Source organism: Suillus plorans, assembly GCF_016647745.1.
Source record: "Suillus plorans strain S12 chromosome Unknown HD556scaffold_34, whole genome shotgun sequence".
NCBI classification, from domain to species: Eukaryota; Fungi; Basidiomycota; class Agaricomycetes; order Boletales; family Suillaceae; genus Suillus; species Suillus plorans.
The window spans coordinates 285,754-308,935 of NW_024537418.1; the positions used below are offsets into that span (position 1 = coordinate 285,754).

The window sequence follows — 23,182 nt, forward strand, 5'->3', positions numbered from 1 at the left end:
GTTAACTTGAAAGCATAAGTATCTTACATAATATCTTCGGTATTAGCCGACTTCCTTTGGCAGATTCCGCCCCTTCACGACTTCTACAACTACGACAGGCTCATCATTGTCCTCAACGGTCACAACGTTCTGCTCACCGGTGTTAACATTCTACTCGTTGTTGTATACGACGAGCCCTATCTTTTGGTCTTTACCGCAGTGTTGATCTGATTCCATTTCACGCGTCGTGGGAGATTAACCAAACGCGATGGAGGCAACAACGCCTGCCGATGTCAACTCAAGGTCACGTTCCCCAACTCCAGCTCCACCTGTTCAACCCGACCATTTCTTTGGTTCAGAGGGTGCATACCTCCCACCATCTCCCAACTCAGATGGGAGAACATGGCTCGAGCCCGACGATGACCCCCTAGCCCATAGAGGCATACCAGTGTTCAAACCCACCATGCAAGAATTTCAGGATTTTGAGGAATACATGAATAAAATAGAACGTTGGGGATTGAGAAGCGGTATCGTTAAGGTAATACCTCCTAAAGAGTGGTGAGTGTCGTGAGATCCTTTGACTCTATGACACAAGCCCACATATCTACATAGGGTCGACGCACTTCCTGCAACTAAAAAGGAATTGGGAGATGTCAAGATCAGAACCCCAATAGAGCAGCACATGCTTGGTCGCGGTGGTCTGTTCCGCCAGGAGAATGTCGAGAAACGTAAAGTTATGAGCGTCAGAGAGTGGGCAGAACTCTGCGAGAAGGAAGAGTTTTGCGCACCCGGTGTCGAAGACATCGGCCTTCATGGCAGAAACGCGGCCGTAAAGACGAGGTCAAAGCGCACCAAAACGAGGGCTGCAAGCACCAAGGTTGAATCTATTGAGCCGGAGGACTCTCCGGCCCAGGTCAAGGAAGAGGAAGGAGGTGACAATAATGAGAGACATCATGGAATTTCTGCCCCACTGTCTCCGCCGACAAGTGTTGTACTTCCCCAAACTCCAGTTTCCACAACTTCTGACGACCCAGTTCATCACCCTGATCCTTCGTGCAGCGATCAACTACCAGGGGACGTGGAGATGACCGCCCATGATGATGATGAAGCGTCTGAAAAGAAGCCTGTCGTTAAGAAACGCGGAGCTCAAAGTCGGGAGGTAAGGGAAGCAGAGCGTGCAGCCAAGGATGCAGCGTTCCTCAACACTTTTGAGCCGCACAAAGACTGGCTACCTCCATGCACTACTGCTGATGATTACACCGTGGAGTTTTGTCAGAAGCTCGAACGGCACTTTTGGCGGAACTGTGGCCTTGGGAAACCAGCTTGGTATGGAGCGGACACTCAAGGTTTGTATACGCTCTGTCCAAGAAGTTATATCTAAGGTTTTCATTGAACTAGGCTCGATTTTTACGGATGAGACTACAGCTTGGAACGTTGGTCATCTCCCGTCATTCCTGTCTCGGTTACTCCCTTCGTCATCCAAAGGCCTGCCAGGCGTGAACACACCTTATCTGTACTTCGGGATGTGGCGTGCTACCTTTGCATGGCATGTTGAAGACATGGACCTCTTCAGCATCAATTACATTCATTTTGGGGCTCCCAAATTCTGGTACGCAATGCCACAAGGACGGGCTGCAGCTTTGGAATCAACCATGAAAGGTAATTTATCAATTTCATTTCTTTAGAGTTACTGATTGTTCTAGGCTACTTCCCGAAGGATATCTCGCAATGTCCTCAGTTCCTGCGGCACAAGTCCTTCCTAGCATCGCCTACCCTCCTGGCACAGTCTTCATGCCGTCCCAATTTTTTGGTTCAGCGTGCACAAGAGTTTGTCATTACCTATCCTCGTGGATATCATGCCGGCTTCAACTTAGGTTTCAACTGCGCCGAAAGTGTCAATTTTGCGCTGGAGAGCTGGGTAGAGCTTGGACGCAAGGCCAAGGCATGCCAGTGCATTCCTGATAGGTCAATATCTCGTCGTATTGTCTGATCAGTGGTCTAACTTTCTTCTAGTGTAAGGATTGACGTAGATCAGCTGCTGTACGATAGAGAAACCGAGCACTTGGACTCTCCAGCACCTGAGCCCGCAAAACGACAACCTTCATCAAAGCGTAAAGCTCTTGACGGCCCGGAGCCTCAGCCCAAACGCAAGCGCCCCAAAGCCAAAGAGTCATTGACGTCTATGCCGGTTGCAGGGCCATCCGCGTCAAGGGTCACCCTCAAGCTTGGCCCTCGGCCCGTGGAGGACATCTTCCCCTGCTGTTTGTGTATCTCAACGAGCAGGGATGGCTTGTTCCCCGTACAGGATCCACCTGTCGGTCGGCGGGAGCTTCCTGAAAGCTTATCGAGTCTCGCAACCGAGGCTTGGATGGCACATGAAGAGTGTGCTAAAGTGGTACCTGAGACTTGGGTAGACGAGGTTGAGACGGAGATCTCCATGGAGAAAAGGGTGTTTGGCGTGGACGCGATCGTGAGAGATCGATGGAATCTGGTATGTTCCAATACAGCGAAACGCCTTCACACACGCTTAGCTGATCGCCGTGCACAGAAATGTGCTGCTTGTACAAAAGCGCGACAGAAAGCCCATGGTGCACCTATCCAGTGCACCAAAGGCAAATGCGCGAAATCTTTCCATGTTGGCTGCGCGAGAAATGGAGGGACCAGCGGCATCGTTTTCTCAATACTGCGCGAGGTCGAGAAGGAGGTGATCCTAGTATATCCAAACCCACCACCTCCTGCGCATCCTGTCCCAGCTCCTGATGGAGCCACTGCATCTTTGGATCCGGCTTTGTCTCAGTCTCAGATGCAATCAGACGCAATACTACCTTCTCCCGTTGAGGTAGAGCCCCAGGTACTGAAGTCAATCAAGAAGTACGACGTGCATGTTCTCTGTCTGCAGCATAATCCAGTGAGCAATTTCTTTTCGTGAGGTTTAGCAACGACAAGTTGACAGCGACGTTTGAAGGCTGTCGCCGCTGCAAAGAGGGCTACCAAACAAGACCGTATTAAAAGCGAGCTCATTGGTCTCCCACCCATGTCGCGCATAAAAATTCGTGTTAGCTCCGGTGTCTTTGAGGTATCTTTGGTGCGCATTATCGAGGAGACCGGGTCTGTCGAGGTTCTCTGGGACCGCGGTATCAAGCGGGAATTCAAGTGGGGAAGTGTCATCTTTGGACAGACTGAAGGACAGACTGTGGTGCAAAAGCCCTCGGAACCAGCTCCTGAGCGTGAGTCAAAAAATTTCCCACACCCCTCTTGTTGTTCACTTGTATCTTGTGATTCGTTTTGTTGCGAGTGCAGTTCCTCATCCTTCGATGCAGGTAACAGCTCATCCGTCGATATCGGCGGCTACGGCGTCGTCGTCGTCCCCGATTCCAACGCAGGCAACTAGCCCCACGACACACTATGCCCCATATTATGCTCCGCAGTCTCATCACCAGTATTACTCCACAAATGCATATGGCTCAGGAGTTTCGTCATACCATGCCAGATACGAAATCCCAACACATCAACCGATGACGCAGATTCCCCATGGGTATGCCGCATTTTACTCGCAACCTGCGTATGGCCAGCCTGTCAGCAATAACAATACCGCACACCAAGGTCAGGAATGGCGCTCAGCTACAATGGCAGCAGCCACACACTGGAAGGGCGGTTGAGAATGTGCACACTTCAGATCAATAAAACTGGTCAGAAAACAATAAGGTATACTTATTTTTTATTCAGAGGTGGGACGATTCGCTTAAGGTACATTATTAATGGTGTTTTGCTTGTATTTTGTGTGTATTCTTTGCAATTTACTGCATCAATTTTTTTTGCTCTCCCATGAAGCGTTGATAAAGCCAACTAGCAAGGAGGTGAGTTTGGAAAACAAAGCTTGGCGATTGCGTCAAAAGTACGTTTGGAAGATGGTTAGACCATTGCGTGCACGCCTGTGCAGGATGTATCCACAGGGATATATATCGGTCAGACATGCAACAGACTTTGATGGAATTCAAGCAAACAAACATCTTTGTCATCAAATTTTGTCTATATTTTTCGTGCACGTATCTATTATGGGGTATCTGCCAGTACCGTAAATGTGATTATTAATGGCCCTTCTAGAATTTGTACTTGGAAACAACCTCCCAGAAGCCCTTGCCTTGGATGGTAGCGAGTTCTAGTTCAAGGGCTGAAGGCTGGCGTGACCCATCGGGTCCAGCGAAGGTGCCAGCACCCCAAGGAGAACCTGAGTAGAAGTAAGATAAGCAACCCTCGGTTACGAACGCTAGGGAGTAAACATACCACCGCGAACCTCGCTTATGTTAGTGAGTTGCGCGAATGTGTTTTTGTAGCCCAATGGGATGTAGATAATCCCGTGGTGAGCAAGAGTTGAGAGGGAGTTGATGATGGTAGCCTCCTGTCCTCCACCTGGGGTGCCTGTAGAAACGAAGACACTCGCAAATTTGCCAGACAAAGCACCACTAGCCCAGAGACCACCAGTTGCGTCCCAGAAAACCTGTAAGAATGAAAAAAAAAATTAGAAATTTTCGAGAGATTTAGCGGGTCAAGAGACATACTTTCCACTGAGCGGGGAAATTGCCATAACGGGTAGGAACGCCGAAGACAAAGGCGTCAAAGTTGACCAGTTCGGCCGGGGTGATGATGGAGTAACTTGGCTTTGCGGGAGCATACATCTTTGTGAGGACTTCGGCGGGCAATGTTTCAGCGATCCTGGTTAATCCAGTAAGTAAGGCGATTACACAGATAGGCCCACGATTAGATACATACTGGTAAATGACGGCAGAGCCACCAGCGGACTCGATACCACTCTTGACAGACTCGGCCACTGATGAGGTCTCGTATTAACTTCGGCGCCGTTCTGGATGTTTGTTACTCACTCTTTGCGATATGACCGTACATGGAGTAAATGATGATTGCAACTTTGGGAGACGACATGATGAAAGCTTGAAAGTCCGAAGGCTAGGAGTTGACAAGGAGAATATGAGAGGAGAGGATGATGATATTGGGGGGCTGACCCAGTGGTATTTGTACTGAAATCTCGATGCTGTATCCCATGCTCACCAACCCATCCGAGCTCTGTAATCGCAAATTTCAAATTAAGCGCAGTTTCGTACCTTACAAAGCTCAAGAACTTTTGTCTCGATTTGGAACTGAACGCTAAGCTCAACAATTAACAAGGCGATTTTTGCACTACGGAACTGGCGTACGTGCGAATGGTTACTGGATTGTGACAAATCTCGAGAACTTTCACCTCTATTTGGAACCATCATATATCAACTATGACTGTTCTGCTTCAAGACTCCCGCCCAAAAGCAATCTATCTCTCGGCAGAGGGTGTGAGAGGACCGCGTTTGGGATTTCTGTCAAATGTTGCTCGGTCCCGGTCACTTAAAAAGTCTCCCCGTATCATGATTCTCACGCTGGACTGACACTTTCGTGATTCGGACATACATTGACACCACCTTCAATGAATCAGCAATATTACCTTACCGATGTGCAACTTTGGGCCGCCAAACTAGCATCAGTATGTACCATCTGCAGGCCGTGATACATCTTTGACGCGACGTGGTTGTTTAGCTGCGGTGGTGGTCGTAGACCGCAGGAATGTATGTATCGTCTCTCGAAGTGTTCATTATATCCCTTCTGAAGACACGTCGCATAGTATTTCATGAATTTTCAATGTGAAAGGCTCGAGTACGTTCTTGATTGTTGTGCGGTTAGTGCTGTACTAGTATAACTAATTCCTGGTCAGGAACGCATCACCGTGATGGTTCAAGAGTTTGAGTCGCCCATACTATGTATCTGTCTGTGGCTCTCGGTGTCAACGGACGAGCAGCAGGCGCTACTCGGGCCATTCTCAACCAGTGCGTACCTCAGCTATCTGACTGTATGTATCACTAACTTTTCCCTGTTACGCCTATTAGATCCCGCGATCTCGATCGGGGAGTTCGTCGCCAACGTTGACTACAGCTCTTTGACCGAGATGACTTGGCGGCAACTATCTGCACCGGCAAACACGCATCCGGTTCTACCGTGAGGGACACGAAGATGTGAACTTCCCTTCGGGATATTGAGACAATCTCTTGGTACGAACTCGATGGTAATATCATGTCTCACACTGGATGACCTGACAGTGCTGATGGTACTAATAGGAGCGGACATTGAAATTTTCATCCCGAAGCTTGGCTGAGTAAGTTGGTTGATATAAGCTGTTCTTAACAACTATTCAGTGCCGCACAGGAAACAAGATCCAATCCCTCAGCACGTGAAGCGTCTCTCAAGGTCTGGGATGTGTTCATCTCTGTACGGAGCAAGCTTCAGTGGTTTTTCGTGCTTCGTGAAATCCATGCACCCGACTCGGCAAGTCATGCATTCATGGACCAGGTTCTCAAGAAACACGATGAAGAAGTTGTGCCTGTTTGAAATATGTGCTTTATGGTTGAGATTGAGTTTACAGTTTTAACTTATCGTTGTGTATACGAAATACTCATGTCACGAAAGGGATAGAGGACTTTGCCATTGTTAGCTTATTGTTTATTGCTCGCACTCTCGAATGTTCTGTTCCTGTGAGGGACTTTGGTATCATGGAATGGCTGGGTCTATCTTTTTGCACATCAAATTTACGTCGTGTTGTCCCTTCAGACACTCGGAAATCGCAGTGTCATCGTCCGTGTCAGGAACAAGGAACAATTGTTGGCCACTCAGTTCAATTATGCATAGGTACTGGAGCTTGGAGGACATGTACGTCTGGCTAAGAGCCATTGCATACCTGCAAGGGAATTGATGTCGGTATAAAATATAACCCTGACATATTGAAACACGATGATAGAATGCGACTCAGATGAAAGAAAGCTCAGAATGTAAACAAGAGGCGTGCAATCCGTAAGTTCCAGACACCCTGCTTGGGCCTCATGCATCATGTTCCATGGTCCACTTCCTTGACAAGCCGAGATGGACAATTGGTAATTTTCCGTAGTCAGACTTTGATAGAATGAAGATAGTTTTCCTTCTATTTCAAGCCAAACAAACAATACTCTATACATACATTGAAATGGCGATTGTATTCGCATTGCGTTACAGGGTATGCGTGGAATAAGAATTCGAATGGATCCGGTCCGCAGTCTTATACATTCAATATATATGCAATATATACTTCCATTCAGTTCGAAGTCGACTCAGTATACGCTGTCGTGGCGAATCCAACCCGCTTGTTCGTGGTATCGAATATGCTGTAGAAACGTTCACTGAGCACAAACACCACAATTAGCTGTGAAATGGTTCGAAACAATACGATCACTTGCAGGAATGTGTATCCGTTGACGAAACCGAAGGTGTCGTTGCCAATATCCGCAACAATAAGGTAAATGTCGTCACTGTTGCCGCTGGTGTCACCAATGACACTATTCATCGAGCGAGGCCAGATTTGTGCATTAGGAGTGAGTGTGAACGCAGTCCCTCCGATAGTAAATATGAGGGGTTTCAGGTTGCTGTACTGGTCTGAAGTGATCTTGAGCAGCCCCGTGGTCTCATCCAAGGTAGCACCAGTGACATTTTTGTAAGCATCAAAGGCATCTAGTACGGATTCAGTGTGTTTGCCTGGGTGCATATTATGTGAGTTTACCAGTCGCAATTAGAATGAGCACAGTGGCAGTGTCGACAATTCCTGCCGCCGAAGACAAGATAGTTGAATCGCCGTAAGTGATAGACTGGTCGATTCCCCAGTAATTACAAGCGGGCGAGGCAGATGTGATGGGGGTATATGTGATGTCACTTGTCATTAAAGAGTTATTCCAACCACCAAAAGTAAGTGTGCCAGTTGGATCCTCTTCCGATACAGGGACAAAGTAAACACCAAGGATCTCAGAATTTATGGAGTTTTGGCTGAAGAGGTTGTCCATGATGGTGGGAACTGTGTCCGCGTTAGACACCGTGCCTTTTGTCAAGCTCATGGGACCAATGCCGAGGACGCCGTCGACACCGCGAAAGCCCTGGTATTCGTTCGCCACCCCGATCGATTGGTTACTGATGCTCAATGAGCTCAGCGTGATAGTGTCTAGGTACTCTTGCCCAGAAAAATTGCCGGAACCGTAGGAGACAGCCTTGGAGTGGGACATCAGTATTAAATGATAGTACAAAGGAGTAGGTACATACGACCGCGTCTCCAGTGCCAGTACTGGTACTGGTGATGGTATACTCCTGGTCTGCTCCAATCCACGTATTACCGCTGGCACTATCCACAAGAAGTCCATCTGGCGTGGTGAACTCATAAATCATGGTTATAAGAATAGGTTTTTACTCGAATGACGCACAGTGCTTCATTGGATTACCGATACCAACTTGTATAGTGTAGCCTATGACGACAACGTTGGTGATGGATGCATTCGCATGGTACTTGCCGGTTTTCGCAGCGTGATGCAGAGCCTGAGCTCGTGCTCTATCACCTGCGACGATATTGGTCGCACCAGCTGCTTTGAATTTAGCGGCAAGGCTAACAGCGGTTGTGTGGGTATTCAAGGGAATGGAGAAAACTGGAGACCCGACGACGAGCAGGAACGACAGGACGGTTTTTAGGCTAGTCAGAGGCAACATGGCTTCAACTGGAGGAAAAAAGGTTGTAGTGAGGGTTACTTATGAACGGTGAGATATCCCCACATTTTATATCATATGAAAGGGAACCGAAGAAGGGAATTAGATGTTTAGCTTGGCGTGAGCTCTGTCATGACAATCAGAAGTTCAATTTTACTTTGAACAAATGATTTTATTGAACTTCGGTTGCCATTCTGGAAACGAGCGTTGTGGACAACAAGTCAATAGTCACATGACCGTGTCACATACGCGTTTGACTTCTTGCGCGCCTGCTCTCTCTCATATACTTTAACCGGTTCCTGCAGTAGCTTGTTCATGCTAGCACTCCATCGTTCTTATCACAATAACCACACACTCATTAGTTTTAACAAACTATTATGTGGCTCATCACCGGTCCATTCGATGGCGTCGAACAGGGGGATATGTCAACTACCAGTCCGTTTCTACTGGCACTATTCTTTTCTTCTATTTGACACTCACTCGTAATTGCAGAGACTAAACTGCTTAAGCCTGGCAAAAACTACGGGCTTGGTCGTAAAGAGCAACCCCTAGTCGTGAACAACAAAAAGATTTCTCGTGATGCATGTGAATTCAGAGTGGGCTCGTATACGCTAGATAACATGGTACGAACCAAATTTCGATGCGAAGCTCAGCTCACTAGCCATCTAGGTCGATATATCATACGTTCCCAGACTTGAACTAGCCAATAACAAGCTTAAGAGCCTTATGGTAAAACGACAGAGAGAAGACGACATGACCTGCAATCCGTCAGCCTCTATTACTCTTGAGGATGGAGACCACATTACGATCGTTTCTGGTATTGTGGTAGAGTAGGTGACCCGATATCCTCCAATTCTCATAGAGTCTAACACAGCATCCAGAGTACGATGGCGACGAATAGCATGTTTTGTCCCTCCAGTCAGAGGCATGCCCTCGTTTTCTTCTGAAGACTGCGCTTCAATCGGTTCGTGTCATCCATTATCTAATTGGGCTTGTTGACACCGCACACAGGTATTAGCACGCTTGCTTCGGCACATGAGCTTCTCACCCATCACATCACACCAAAGTATGAAGTGACAACCCCGGTTATGACCTCTTTGCTCTGCGCCGCTCAACTTGTCAAGCCCGACTGGTTGCAGGAACTCGTACGACTTGGAAATACTCCCGCAGAAAACGATGCTCTCGGTTTAACTATCCTCGAAAAGTCTTTTGTCCCGCCAATTGAGAGCAAGTACCGTCCAGCATTCGGACCTGCCCTCCCTCCTGCGCTCAAGAGCTTCAAGCATTGGGAACCAAGTGAAGAGAGGTTGAACTTACTAAGAGGCTTCCGCTTCGTTCTTCCCGCAGAGGACGGGGAAGTTGATGCAGAGCTCAGGGACCTGGTCGTAAGGGGTGGCGCAGAATATGAAGGATTTAATCTGAAGGCGGGGCTCGCGAAGTGGAGGCAGGTGATCGCTAAGGGAAAGAGGAAAGTCGAAGAGCTGAGAGGTGCAGGGAAGGGGCTGGTCGTGCTGGCGAAGAATAGCGTAATACAGAGGGCTGTTGAAGATGAAAAGTGGAAAGAAATGGTCGCAGATGCTGCAAGGTCGGTGACACGAAACACCTGAAAATGCTTGGCTGATAAATATGCTTAATAGTCTAAGCGCGTATGTCGTTCAACTAGAGACAGTTCTTGAGGCTGTTGTTCACGTCGACGCGTCTCGCATTGCATCCTCCGCAAGCGATTCACAAGGTTCTTTCATCATAATTCTGTTCGATGTTCTATTATACTAAGGTCGTCTCCATTTCTGCAGAATCATCAAGCCACTCTTCTCCTTTGCCTTCCTTTGTTCCCAATACGCACCCCGACGAGCCGTCTTTCCCAGATGGCGCAGAGAAAGAAGTTCCCGGGGATAGAAGCCAACGTGCTGTCTCCCCCGGAAATGGAGGACAGGATTCTACTATGCGCTCACCTGAGCCTCCCGTTGTTCCTGATTCTCCGCCGACCAAGCCGAAGCGAAAGGTACGTACCAAGCCTGCATGTAGGTGGGGTTCCACTGAGAAACCACAGCTGGTGCGACGAGTGCCTGTGCCGATTGAGTCAAGCGAAGGATCTTTGATGAATTTCAACAATCCAGAGTCAGATATTGACAAGGCTAAACCTGAATCCACACAAGCACCTGTATGTTTGGCTTGCTCTTCATCGATACAATCTTCTGAATTGATCATTCAGAAACCACCGTCAGGCGGTCGTCCACGGTTGAAGCGCCGCTTAGGATTGCCTGGAATGCCAGGAGTTCCGCCTCCAGAGATCAATATACCAGTTGTTACCATCGACGTTGATGATGTAGTTGAGGAAGAACCCCCGCACAAGAAGTTCAAGGCCTTATTTGAGGCGAGCGACCCAAACAAGATGGTTTTTGAGGGTTCGCAGGCTTTTGACGCAGCCTACGACAATGTAGTAGGCACTCAAAATGAGAGTCTTACACAAACAGTGCGGTCGCCTGCCTTCGCACCGCCAAAGCGATTACCGGTTGTAGCAGAGGAAGAAGAAAGCATGAGCGGGCCCTCACAGCGAGCCAAGTCTGTTGCATTTGAGGTGCTGCCTCCGGTGGAGGATGGAGGACTTTCGTCCCAAATGCCAGCTACCCAAGCTAGGATGAAGTCAAAGGTACCTCCGTCGCGCCAGCCATCAGAACAACCCCAGCCAACAGCAAAGTCGAAGAAAGCCACTGATAGCGGCAAGCACGTGGTCGACAAGGACGAAGCTTTCCTCACTGCCGTTGCTTCGAAGAAACGCGGGAAGAAGACCGAAGATGATTTTGACCGCGAGTTTAATAGGTTGCGGATAACGAAACCGGATCTGCAGCGCGAAGAACAGCCATGGACGGATATGGGGGACTTTGACCTCCCAAACATCCGAGGGAACTTTATGGTCATTGTGGATATGGAGGTGTACAAGCACTCGGACCGTTACCGCGAGGCTGTTACGAATGACACTCGTGACTCTGTTAACATGAACGTACCGAATTTCAAGAAATTTAAGAAGGTGAGCGTCAGATGTACTGGTGCCCTGAAGGACCTTGTTGACGCAGGGTAGAAAATAAATGGACCTCGTCGTCCACCGATCAACCTCGTGCTTGCAGAGGAGAATGACTACGGCATGGGCGCAGGTGGGTGCTTCAGTTGCCTTCGCAGGAGCGAGCTCATCGTTTGGTAGGTTACTGGAAAAAGACCAAAGATTACGTTAAGGACTCGCAGGTGGCCGAAAATGAGACTCAGCAGAGCAAAGGCAAGCGCCGTGCGCTGGCGATCGATTCTGACGAGGACACTCAGTCACAAACCGTTGAAACCATCAAAAAACCCGTTCGCAAGGCAGCCCGTATAAAGGGCACAAAGAAATTGTTTTTGGACTCTGATGATGACGGCGGCAAAGACGATGGAGGCTTTGGGTCCTCCGAGGAACCATTGCCAGCCCCTTCTACGCCTGCTGCCCGTGCTCGGGCCAGTAAACGCAGGCGTGTCGTTGCCGATGATGATTCTGATGATGGTGTCACTTTCAAGGGCTTCAGCAAGAAGAGAAGAACGAAATAATTGGTAGTTCCACAATAACATCTAGACTGCCCACACAAGATATCAAAGCATAATGTATACAAATCGAGCAGTTGATTTTAATTAGTTCTATCGCAATTCGTCATGAATAGCAAACCCAAGCAAGCGCTGGGTTTTGGCTGCCTTTCTGCCTCCGGTTTGCCTGCAGCAGTGTTAAGAGAGTGACAAATAGAGGAACGGAGTATGTACCTTTGTTCCTGACACACGAAACTCTCAGGAGCACCTTCCCAGTCCTCTAATATATATTTTGTGGAATTGATTTGAGCTTCGTCATCATCACCAGAACCGAAAAGATCGAGCGCAAGCTGAGTATGACTCACACCAGCATACGTCGTTACACAGCGGGGATTCACCAGGATGCGCGCGGGAGTGTATGCAGAATTAGGCACAGACAGGGGCGCTGCAGGGAACACATCGATGGGTACATCTGAGTCCGGCATGGCGTCAAAATCAGAGCCAGCGTTGACGTCTGCGTCTGGCTCCTCGTCGGGGACTTGCCTGCGTGAGAGCGGCTGGCCTTCAGGCGTGGGTACGACCTCGTCCCCGTGGAAGTCATTCAGGGCATTACTGATCCACAGATCTCTGCAGAACCAGGCTTGGCTGCTGTCCAGACATGACGCATCAGCTGCGCGTGTAGGTACGCTGTCCGACGAGGAGGACGCGTTGTGGAAATCGGTACCGCAGCGGTATTTGATCCCTTTGTAGTAGGACTGAGTTGGATCGATGATGTGGGTACCTGCTTCACAGCAGAAGACTTGAAAAGGAAGATGTTGGATGTACCGAGCTGCGCCGCTCTCATCTCGAGGAGGGACTGCATCTGGTTTTGCTGAGGATGTGGATTGCCTGAACTGGTCGCCGTGAATGTCTCGCGTCCGCCACCTCAAAAAAGTGTTAGATTATGTCGCTCAAACTATTAACGAATGAAGATGGAAAACCGACCTGTCGGAAAATATGAACTGCCCATTGGATTCTGCCCAGTCCATCCCACACACCATGGCAGCCTCATTCGCAACGCTGACACGCAGTGTCTCGAGAATGTCATTTGGACATGTGAATCCCTTTAGCCAAATGACGCGATGAAATTCAATTTCGCGCTTCTGGTAGAGCTCGAGAAGAGGCTCTAATGCAAGGTTGCGCATGTAGGCTTCTTCTAGGGGGTAATAGGCTGCAGTTGCGTCTTCTGTCATCCCAGGGACGCGTCGTATTCGGAAGGAGACACCCAAAAGGGTCAGAACGGCTTCACAGAGGTCGGTAAGGGTGGACGTAGAATCTGTAGAGTCATAGTCCAACATAGACACAAAGACATTGGAAGTACCCAGTCGCTTAGCAAGTTGGACGATGACAGCTAGTTGATCGACCAGGAAATGATCAGCTGAATGAATTGCCATTGCTACAAAATAAAGCCGGTCATCACTAGCGAGGTCATCATAGGCATCTTCGTCGACATTCTTGTTTTGTCCAAATGGGCGGGCTAGTGTCGGACAATAGGCGGCCACCCAACCATTGAGAGATAACAAGCTCTCGACAGCAGTTAGAACATTCTGGAGATCTGCGTGAGCAGTGTCCTTCCCCATTATTCTAGTCGTCTGTCGTGTCAGATATCATGAAGACTTGAAAAACAACTTACAGTGGTGCTTGAAACCGATTCCAATAATCAGTGACCCCGTTGGCTATGACATCGTCAAGGATATCCTTCCTGACATCTCTCCCTATCCTCCATTGCAGAAATTTGTACTTTCGTACATTTAGAATCTTGTCTACACCCGTGACGCGCTCAAAGACGTTGTAGGATTGGAGGACTGATGGCTCCAGTGAGGATGAAGAGCGGGGGCTAAGAACCAGTTTTGCACCAATGATGAGAATCAGAGCAATAAACACCTTCGTCAGAAGGTGACGCCTTGGAATGAAGGCCATCATATGGACTAATATTCAGACCTCAGACTAGACTGGTGACCAGGCAGACCTGCCCTTCTATGAGGCGATAGACCGTGACAGAGAGCGGATTTTCGGGGATAACGTAACTTGGGTCATGGTCTAATATGCTGCTGTTGATTAGTAAACATAATAAAGCTTGTATTAAAGGTCATCCGACCTTAGCTCAGTTGGAAGAGCGCGAGACTGTAATTGGAAAAATGTCATCTTGAGGTCGCCTGTTCGAGCCAGGCAGGTCGGATTCTTTTTCCTGGCAGACAGGTTTTGCTGCCATTCTAAATTTTTGACACTATAGTATTTTCCGTATGCTTTATTTACAGTAATTCACGCCAACAATTTTGCCAAGCTTCCTGATCTCTGCAACTACCGCCCCTGCCGCCCCGCGCCCGTGTGGTCTGGCTTGACCTCAGGCTTGTGTAGCTTCAGCCATATAATGAAACTTAGAAGACTCACATAATAGGTGTCCAAAGGTGTCCCCTTGAAACCCGCCGAAACACTGAGCATAGATATCGGTGTCAGCTACCTGCATTTCTTTCCCTCTGGCGCACATTCGTAAACGGAGACCAGCATATGTATTGATATAATTGAAACATTGACATCCTCAACATCATCTTATACTTCATCGGACACAGTGCTGAACACTTTATTTAATTCATTCCAGACGAAATGTGATTACATTCCCGACAGCCCCCACAAGGTGCGGTCATTCCCACAGACCCAGACCATAAAAACTTCAGAGGAACAGACTTATGCACACTTTAAAAACGTTATGACAAACATTGCGTTGATCATTCGCCCGGATGACGTCTAGTTTGCAATCGTGACACAGTTGAGTTTCTTTGTCAATGAAACGCAATAGCCTTTCGGTCATTGATCTCCGAAGGCAAGAATTGACATTGATGGACCATGGTGCAGCAGAAGCGAGGAGAAGAGGACCGGGACCGCGTGGGCGGTATACGTCTGTCGACAATGAGAGCATTCCAAAGCGTTTTTCCGCTTTCCGGTGCGTCCGATGCCTGTTTTCTGCGCTTTCCGACGGCATCGACGAGATCAAAATCCGGGAGGCGTGGCGTGAGCCGTTCGTCGTCTTTTTCTTCTTCATGCAAGCTTCTTTGTGAGAGGCACGTAGCGTCGGGTCATGTGTACGACTCCTCAACCTCTTCTAGACTTGCCGAAGAATAAGGATGCTGACCAACCCAGCGGCGGCCCGTTCTGCTGTGAATGGTATCCTGCTGGTCCATTTTTTATGCTCATGTTTCGGTAGGCCCCTCAGAAGAATGGCTCTATGACGTCTTCATGCGAATTGGCCAGTATCAGATCGAAGAGTGGGCGGTTGTCACCGAAAGCCTGACATGGAATGGATTGTGGTCAATCGAGTGCCTAACTCAGCCAGACTTAACACGAGGAAGGCACGGTGAGTTGGGGCCAGGTCCATTTTGGCAACATCACGTCTTCCCGTAATGATTCACAAAGTTGCCCAAGTAGTTGTTCCTGATGTAGGTTCAGCGCCACGACAATCATGAAATCGAGTGTAATCCATACTTGTCGGCCATATACAATAACGCCGTGGTCCTTCACGAGGCTGGCAATTATCCTGCTTTTGCAAGGACACGTTTCTTCGCGCGGGAATGTCATCACTCTTAGTTTGCTATGTGTGTCCATAATTAAATAGAGAAGTAAGCGCACGGAAATGGGAGTTGTACTCGTGAAGCAGGAACCGCAAGGCTGAAAGGCACTGTGACAGAAGTTTCGGTGTCACTATGCCCAAGAATGGCAATAGGTAGTAGGTACGATTGCCTTCCTCTCCTTGGTGGGCGGCGGCGCTTCACTCGGCAACTAATCCCTTCTTCCCTTTGTCGATCTTCACCCATATCAGGAACCTCTCGCGAGTAAGTATTAATGATGTGCTTGCTAGACTCTGAAAACGTACTAAGACAACGCCTTATTCCTTCTTCGTATATTCGACATCTTGGTTTCAACTTAGTCGGCTTTGACAGTCTGGCATCATCAACTGATCTTTTTGGTTGGCAGTAAAGTCATCGCAAAATTGCGCAGGGCGTCCTGAAAAAGGGTATCGCGAGCGGTGGTCCCTATCTTGGATCATCAATGTGCGTGCGCAAATCCTTCGAGTGCTTCACCATTCTTTTTCCCATGTTTAACGATATCTTCTGATGGAACTCACTTGAAGAGTAACGCTCCGGCGGCGGCAGGCACCTTGATGAATCCCCATCTTTTTGCGAATGTGTCAAAAATTTATGTGGCCATGGTACGGATTTCCCTGGAAGTAGCATCCATTCCAAGTAGGTTGAGATGGCATTTCGGCGGAGTACGGAAGCACATGCTCTCGAAGCTGTCATCCCGAAGATGGGAGAATAAAAACAAAAGCGCCATGTAAACCTTTTGCCCGCATTTAGCGGATTACATGGTGCTTCTTGAGCCGATGGCCAATGTCACTGGTTTTTAGGGTCCTTTCCACTATCAAGGGCATGCCTGGATGTGACAGTAAGCTTCAAGAGGAAATGGGGACGACGGAAAGTATACATCCAATGGATTGTGTATAATGAGTCTTGTGTATGCAGAAAGTGATAAGCACTGATATAAAACTTCACGGAGCTGCGGAGGCAACGATTTGGAGGAAAATGACTTACTTTCAAGTTGGCCGCCGCCTTAGTCCATTGAAAACCTTATTATACCCTGGAGTAACATTTTGATACTCTGACTCCTCAGATTTTTAGACATTCCTCTATAGAAAGTTCACATTCGAAAAGGAGCCCCATCGTATTACTTGAAGTCGTTCACCTTTCGGCTTCGGGCAAGGCCTCTCAGACCCGGGCTGGCTGAGCACAATTGCGTAACCGACTTCTTTGAAAGTCTGTGCCCGCGGAATATTTTAGGCGGGAATGAGATGGCAGATATGATCTGTTGGAAAATTTAACAGGAGTCGTCCAGTCAGCAGCACATGAGTCATGAAACGCAGTAGTGAGCGCTTGAGCACTTTCCAAGCTTTAGATCCTAACACAAACAAACAACACGCTCTTAGAGTTTGCAAGCATAATGCTTACCATTGATAGTACTATCCGCAGATCCCCCAAGGAAACTTTCTTTGCTAAATAGTGAGCTGGTATACCCTATGTAAGTCATATTTTATAATTGGGGTTGAATTGTACGATGTCTAATTGGCGTAACGGGTAGGTCTACTGCTCCATTCAACAGCCTGAGCTCCATTAATATTGCTGATTCTATCATTGATACAGTGTGGCCTCGCAATGCGTGTCATCTTACCTTCCGGTCTTCCCGGGGATCTTCAGAAGAGTGTCTGAGAATTTGATACGACGGACCTCCACCCACGTCTCCGTGCGCGACACGTCAACCGTTATCAGCTAATACTGACAACAAGTATTCGTCAATCTAGTTGGCCAACTCGTAAGGATCCTCCTTTACAAGTAATGCGCTTCCCACACCTCCTACATGCGTAGCTCATGGTGCCCATTTCTAACATAGTATCAGTAGCCGGTATAATACGACCGTCAAGGCATTGCTTGGAGGTTACAAGTGCTTTCGGGAGCGAACTGTGTTGCATTTGTGAGTAGTGAGCTGCCATCGTCGACTTCTTCTCACCGTACCTGTGAAGCTCGGAACGCCTCATAGGATCTTTGTTTCATCCTGCTATTGGTTGATTTTCATGACCGGCGTACTGGACACCTGAAGGGAATGCGGCTTCATCACTTCTTCATTTGCATGGCAGTGTTTGTGTCAGGCACACTTCAAAGCTTCGATGCCTACTCCGAACTGTCTTCTGTGCCTTTGCTGCACGTGGCCATGGTAAGCGCAGCTCGAAGGAGGCGTAGTCACTGCTCTATGTTCTCCAACGAAAATGCTATATAGTCTGTCTCGTCAATGTGCCGTAAGCCTCACAGACACCCATGGACGCTTATTATTCTCGCACACAGCCTACGAGGTCGCTGGTGAGTTACTATAACAACTTGAATTATCTCCGTACTAAGCTTCAACTCAAATGTTAGGCTTCAACCATGCCTGCGGGCCGCGAGCACTGCATTCGGTGCCATAAAGACTTTTCAGCCAATTACCCCTCGGCCTGCATCGTACCCCACGTGTTTGACTCCCGCTGTGACCCACTCCGTCTTTACAGTGGAGAATTTCAATGGATGTCGGAGTGTTGCGGGGGTTATGGTACTGTGACGGAGGAAGAACCTGGAAGTGGCGTCTTCCGCATGATGGAACTCACCGCCTGTTATCGTGGTCCGCACACAACGCGCAAGGACGTTGTTCGACTCCAATACAATGGTGTGAGCATCATTAGATGCAAACACAACAGGTCCGGGAAATGCATCCGAAACCACTTGACGCAGAGAAGTAGACCGGTTTTTGACAAGGAGGTGGTGTATTGCGATGGTGACGAACAAGACCGACACCATGATGGATAGAGGCAGATTATGTACCATTTAACGGCTGAACGAACTAGAGGATGATTAGGACTTCGTTGGGAACCTGCTTTTCGCCTCTGTACACAGCCTTGGAACTTGCATTACAGCCGCTCATACTAGAATCCATATGTCATTATACGACATCAAGTTGTTCCTCGTCCGCTGGTGTGGTCAATTCTACCAATAGTATGATAACAACGCGCAAGTGAATCAAGGACAAAACTTTCACGATCATATCTTCCTGCATAAGCAGATAAAGTAGTACAGCGCCTTGGTCAATCTAAAGGCCCAAGGCTGGCGTCATAGGCTTTCCCATTATGATCCCCGAATTTGTGCGCGTCACTTAGTCCTTACCGGTATACCCCTTACATTTGCCTTATGAAAAAAATCACAGGTCACGTGATATCCAACACAATGTTGAAACCCGCCCAACGTGACGGTTTACTCACTTAAGTAACTTTGTTTCTCCGCTACTCATAATTTTCTCGCGCGCTGTGCAATATCAAATGGTTCAAACAGAGTCATGCTACACTCCCTGTGCTTAGGGCTGGTATATAGTCCACTTTTTCCTACTTCCTATCCACTTTTTCCCCCTCCTACCCTCATTCTCCCACCTCCCTTAGCTTCTAAGAGACTTTACCTCGTTTTACTATATGTGCATGTTATCATGAATAAAACAGAACATTTTAGATCAAGGAACAATTGTTCTGCCAGGGGCCCGAGGTGTAGGAGCTAATAATGACGCTCGTGCAGATTCTGTTGTACACTTAGCATGAGCCCACATAGGTCTATTTATGTTAGAATACTTATTGTAATCCTTGAGCTGATCAAGCAGTTTCGGCAATGTGCGTGTAGGCGAAATATCACGTGACGTATCGGGGACCCGAGCGATTGGCCTAGAGAGTGAGACTACAAAAGGGACTCGAGTTTGGACACTCAAAGTCAACCCAAATTACTACAACCCCCGATCAGTCAAAATGCGACTCAATGTCTGTGGGACATGTGTAGAATTAAATTGCTTGACGTGAAATCGGGCATCCTTTGTGCTCCGAGTCAGATTCAGACCCGTCCAATACTAGTATGCCTCCATGATGGCACCATCCAGCGGTGCATGTCACGGTGATGTTCCCAGTCTGGTATCTGGCGAAGGGTATGCGTGATCAAAACTTGTGAAAACATGAACATGTTAATTCTCGTAAACTGATCGATTTAAATATGGAGAGGTAAATTGCATAATGATAATGTCCTTCCCAGAGAAAAAGCTAGACTCGTGCCTCATAAACGGACTGGTCACCAGTCTAGAACAAAGCATAGCTGTGATATAATATACGCCCAAACATCGTGTCGAGAGATCGGTCTAACCAAAACGCTACGTAGCTATAACCCCAGTCACTGTATCCGCATGCCCGCAAGCCCCTGAAACGTAGTGTCCAAAAATACAACAATCTACCAGTAGTACGACTACACCAAATCCCTAACTAAATAACAGAACGAGAAGTACTTCATTAGCTCAAAATTCGATGTGCTGAGGCTCATGCTCTTCGGGTTCAATGATCTCCCCCTCTGCATTGAGTGGCCAAAAAGAGTTCCTGAAGAAGTTGTCAGGGTCATACTTCTTTTTCACCTCGCACAGCCTAGCCCAGTTCTCGCCATAGCAAGCAATGACACGACCAGGAGGCTCTTGTCTGCCCAAGAACTGTCGGCGATATGAATGAAACAAATTGGATGTGGGTACAGAGGAAACGCATACGCTTGGCAATGGGCCACCGAGCGTCACCGGTGCCAAAGTTTCTGCAATCCACTCAAGAACATGGAGCGTGAGTATAGGAACAATTAAATGATGATAAAATGTTTACCTCCTCCGCGGAATGGACACAGCGCGGATCTTGGAATCCAATATCCCACTGATGCAACGCGGCAACAGTAAAGGAAGCCTGGCGTTGTGCCTTCGGTATACAGTTATCCTCAAAATCGACAAGTGCGCCACCAGCCAATTCGAACAACCACGCTGTACCCATGATGCAATAAGAGATCGGAAACGAGAACGGGACAAAAAAGACATACTGCAGCCAACAGGCGTGTCCGCAAATTGAAGGACCGTCTTATTCACGATGTCATCCGGAAGTGAGCTAATAAGCGCAGATCGTATGAACCACTTGTTTCCTGCTGTTAGTAGCAAACATATCAGAACACACGTGTTGATTCAGTAAACTCTACTGCTCACCTTTTCCACGGAGAACCTGCGCAACGCTGTCTTGTTGATGAAGAAAGGACTTCTCATCGACCTCATTGAGAAGACACCGTTCCCCGTCCCACGATGAAATAGCCTGTAAGAACTCCTGGCCCTTCACCTTGGGTCCGACGTAGCACATCTGGATAACGACTAGGGAATCTTGCCCTGCAGGGCCAGCAGTAAGTAGAACATTAGCATACAACTCCCGGGGAGCACCCTTGACGCAGTCGCGAAAGTGCTTGATTAGTGATGGTGCAGTTGCACGGTGAAAACGACTGTGAAAAGTAGTATGACATTCCGATCCGATTCAAACAAGAGACAGTACTCACTAAATAAGATTACCCGCGAAGACGACGGGAACCGGATAAGCTCTGGCTTTGTAGCGTGTGACAACACCAAAGGCTGGGCCAGCACCACGTAGTGCCCACCATAAATCTGGACGCGAGTCAGAACAGGTGAATACTACTATATGTGCGACACATACCTGGGTGTTCATTGTGGTTGACCAAGACGATTTGACCATCTGCTAAAACAACTTCTGCTTCTACCAAATTGTCACTGCTCAAGCCGTGAAGACGGCCCAGGAATCCAAAGCCTCCCAAGATCATGATTGCTGAACCAACGGGATGAGCCGCACTGATCCACAAGGTAAATGAGAATAAAAATCCGAAAAGAAAACAGCTTACGATGGGACGTGATATGGAACAACGCCACGTCCGCCTGCGAGTGACATCGCTTCTAAAGGGTTTGCGGCTGAGAATTGATCGATTTCCTTCTGTCTCTTTCCTGCACCAAAGGTCATGAAGGCATGAGAGTAGATGGGCATTGCATAAGTCAGAATGTTAGTCGAAGACTCGAGGAAACTCGGCGTAGCAAACAATGCGTTGGGCATGGACTGGGCAAGCCGAGAAGTGGAGGCGACAGGTGGTGCAGGGGTGTTGGATGTATCATCTAGATAGGAAAAGGGATCATCCAATGAGGATATACATGGGGGCGGCTTTGAACTAGTATCTGGCAGCGGAGAAGGTAGGGCAACATCGGTAGTGGCAGGGCCGTCCGTGGATGGGATATTAGAAGCCAAGAGGTTGGAAATCACGGGAACAGAAGAACCAAGTGAGTTGGAGGATAACAACGTCGTGCTAGGGTTCTGACAACTGCTCGACGTCGCAGAATAAGTGGACATCTGTGGGATCTCCAACGCGGGAGCTGCGAATTCCAACTTCCGTCGAGTGGCGGGAGGACGATCGGCAAATGGAGCGGATGATCCCCCTGGGTGAAGAAAATCTGCGACAGTTGCAGATGCCAGGTCGTAAGACGGCTCGTGGTCGTCTTCCCTTCTCCGCTTACTGCTAGTCGCAGCATCAGATCTATCTAGAAGCGGCGGGCCAGCTTTGACCTTGCCTTTGCTGCCAAGTGCAGGCATGTCTCGAATGCTGGTAAAGGAGCCATCAGCAGCAGGAGGTTCAATGTCGATGTCGGAGATCTTGTAGAGGTCGATGATGATGTCGCCTCCGACTGCCCAGCCAGCGGTTCCATAGCCTCCTGCCTTGACAGAAGCAGAAATCGAATGCTTTCTGCAGAACAAAATAACTCTACGGAGATAATTGAATATCTGACAGGTCTGATAATTGGAAACTTACTGGCTAACGTCTAGAGCATCGAGGGGACATACAACAGCCATGGCGTTAACTTTGACGTCGCCATTAAACATTCGAGAATAGTCTAGAAAACTAGAATGGCTGTCAGAGGCGGCGGAGAATAAAATGGGGATACATAGTACCTAGGATCACCTCTCCGGTATGTGTCTCCGCTAATGGTCGATCTTAGTTCCTGGTAAAGGACATCGGACAGAGAGGGAAAGATGGAAGTCACATCAAGAGAAATTCCCTCCATGAGTTGCTCAAGGCAAGATTGAAAGCGAGGGGAATAGGGAGGTTCTGTTCAGTAAGGGTACGAATCCGACTGGTTTTTAAGGAGGATCGTGATTGTAATTAAAATTTAGGTGAATTTACAAAATAAATAGGATTGCTTGCAGGATGGCAGCTGCATACCGTGCATAGTCACGATCATAGTGTCAAACGGGAGCATCGGGTATTTTGGAGGCGATGAACTAAATTTTTGTGTTAGTGGAACTGTTTGCGCGGAATTGGCGCGGAAGTTGTTTTTGCTCCAACATTTAATTGTGGATCGATCGGCAAAGACGTTCTTGGAGCAAACGTTAACCCTACGGTCACCCCGAATGTTCTAGATTCACTCACAGACTTAGCCGACTCGGAACGGCGTGATCAAACACAAATCAAACATGTAAGTCTCCTTCGACAACAATCCGAAGTAGAATTTGTAGGCCGATCGCCACCCTAGTAGCTCGTATTTCAAATACCAATTGGTTATTTTGTATGCCGCATGGCTATTA

At 48.1% G+C, this 23,182-nt stretch overlaps 9 protein-coding genes and 1 non-coding gene across 10 annotated transcripts; 6 read left to right on the forward strand and 4 right to left on the reverse strand.

Annotated features, from left to right (window-relative positions):
* The first annotated feature begins 62 nt into the window (after nt 1-62).
* Nucleotides 63-3,806, forward strand: HD556DRAFT_1378164 (JmjC-domain-containing protein). The gene is made up of 8 exons (XM_041303144.1): nt 63-537; nt 592-1,325; nt 1,378-1,638; nt 1,683-1,944; nt 1,993-2,470; nt 2,528-2,887; nt 2,945-3,206; nt 3,300-3,806. The coding sequence occupies exons 1-8, from the start codon at nt 248-250 to the stop codon at nt 3,368-3,370; spliced, it is 2,718 nt and encodes a 905-aa protein (XP_041159369.1). The 5' UTR covers nt 63-247; the 3' UTR covers nt 3,371-3,806.
* Nucleotides 3,807-3,990: 184 nt separating this feature from the next.
* HD556DRAFT_1378172 (flavoprotein-like protein) lies at nt 3,991-4,967 on the reverse strand. Its single transcript, XM_041303145.1, has 5 exons — nt 4,860-4,967; nt 4,750-4,807; nt 4,539-4,692; nt 4,264-4,477; nt 3,991-4,207 (listed from the first exon to the last, which is right to left on the reverse strand). The coding sequence occupies exons 1-5, from the start codon at nt 4,915-4,917 to the stop codon at nt 4,080-4,082; spliced, it is 612 nt and encodes a 203-aa protein (XP_041159370.1). The 5' UTR covers nt 4,918-4,967; the 3' UTR covers nt 3,991-4,079.
* Nucleotides 4,968-5,449: 482 nt separating this feature from the next.
* On the forward strand, nt 5,450-6,405 carry HD556DRAFT_1309092 (uncharacterized protein; the record flags this gene model as incomplete). The annotated part of the gene is made up of 4 exons (XM_041300232.1): nt 5,450-5,506; nt 5,735-5,846; nt 5,907-6,015; nt 6,213-6,405. The coding sequence occupies 4 exons, from the start codon at nt 5,450-5,452 to the stop codon at nt 6,403-6,405; spliced, it is 471 nt and encodes a 156-aa protein (XP_041159371.1).
* A 564-nt stretch (nt 6,406-6,969) lies between these two features.
* Nucleotides 6,970-8,781, reverse strand: HD556DRAFT_1378189 (acid protease). The gene is made up of 6 exons (XM_041303146.1): nt 8,635-8,781; nt 8,292-8,579; nt 8,134-8,231; nt 7,604-8,081; nt 7,284-7,554; nt 6,970-7,226 (listed from the first exon to the last, which is right to left on the reverse strand). The coding sequence occupies exons 2-6, from the start codon at nt 8,569-8,571 to the stop codon at nt 7,142-7,144; spliced, it is 1,212 nt and encodes a 403-aa protein (XP_041159372.1). The 5' UTR covers nt 8,572-8,579; nt 8,635-8,781; the 3' UTR covers nt 6,970-7,141.
* Nucleotides 8,782-8,825: 44 nt separating this feature from the next.
* Nucleotides 8,826-11,769, forward strand: HD556DRAFT_1378192 (uncharacterized protein; the record flags this gene model as incomplete). Its single annotated transcript, XM_041303147.1, has 10 exons — nt 8,826-9,003; nt 9,061-9,191; nt 9,238-9,398; nt 9,450-9,532; nt 9,580-10,153; nt 10,206-10,300; nt 10,362-10,570; nt 10,619-10,729; nt 10,781-11,596; nt 11,648-11,769. The coding sequence occupies exons 1-10, from the start codon at nt 8,946-8,948 to the stop codon at nt 11,765-11,767; spliced, it is 2,358 nt and encodes a 785-aa protein (XP_041159373.1). The 5' UTR covers nt 8,826-8,945.
* Nucleotides 11,770-12,228: 459 nt separating this feature from the next.
* Nucleotides 12,229-14,073, reverse strand: HD556DRAFT_1238691 (glycosyltransferase family 69 protein; the record flags this gene model as incomplete). Its single annotated transcript, XM_041297993.1, has 4 exons — nt 12,229-12,301; nt 12,349-13,038; nt 13,099-13,737; nt 13,787-14,073. 4 exons carry the CDS (start codon nt 14,071-14,073, stop codon nt 12,229-12,231), a joined length of 1,689 nt encoding a protein of 562 aa, XP_041159374.1.
* Nucleotides 14,074-14,246: 173 nt separating this feature from the next.
* Nucleotides 14,247-14,332, forward strand: HD556DRAFT_t73. Its single transcript has one exon. It is a non-coding gene; the product is annotated as a tRNA-Tyr (tRNA).
* A 3,266-nt stretch (nt 14,333-17,598) lies between these two features.
* Nucleotides 17,599-18,731, forward strand: HD556DRAFT_1378229 (uncharacterized protein). The gene is made up of 3 exons (XM_041303148.1): nt 17,599-17,673; nt 17,723-18,056; nt 18,114-18,731. Exons 2-3 carry the CDS (start codon nt 18,015-18,017, stop codon nt 18,534-18,536), a joined length of 465 nt encoding a protein of 154 aa, XP_041159375.1. The 5' UTR covers nt 17,599-17,673; nt 17,723-18,014; the 3' UTR covers nt 18,537-18,731.
* Nucleotides 18,732-18,982: 251 nt separating this feature from the next.
* On the forward strand, nt 18,983-19,340 carry HD556DRAFT_1378230 (uncharacterized protein). Its single transcript, XM_041303149.1, has one exon. It carries the CDS (start codon nt 19,060-19,062, stop codon nt 19,270-19,272), a length of 213 nt encoding a protein of 70 aa, XP_041159376.1. The 5' UTR covers nt 18,983-19,059; the 3' UTR covers nt 19,273-19,340.
* Nucleotides 19,341-19,728: 388 nt separating this feature from the next.
* HD556DRAFT_1378232 (uncharacterized protein) lies at nt 19,729-22,780 on the reverse strand. The gene is made up of 10 exons (XM_041303150.1): nt 22,550-22,780; nt 22,410-22,499; nt 21,456-22,361; nt 21,254-21,405; nt 21,099-21,204; nt 20,761-21,044; nt 20,601-20,702; nt 20,393-20,544; nt 20,287-20,337; nt 19,729-20,232 (listed from the first exon to the last, which is right to left on the reverse strand). The coding sequence occupies exons 1-10, from the start codon at nt 22,660-22,662 to the stop codon at nt 20,047-20,049; spliced, it is 2,142 nt and encodes a 713-aa protein (XP_041159377.1). The 5' UTR covers nt 22,663-22,780; the 3' UTR covers nt 19,729-20,046.
* Between the last annotated feature and the right edge of the window lie 402 nt (nt 22,781-23,182).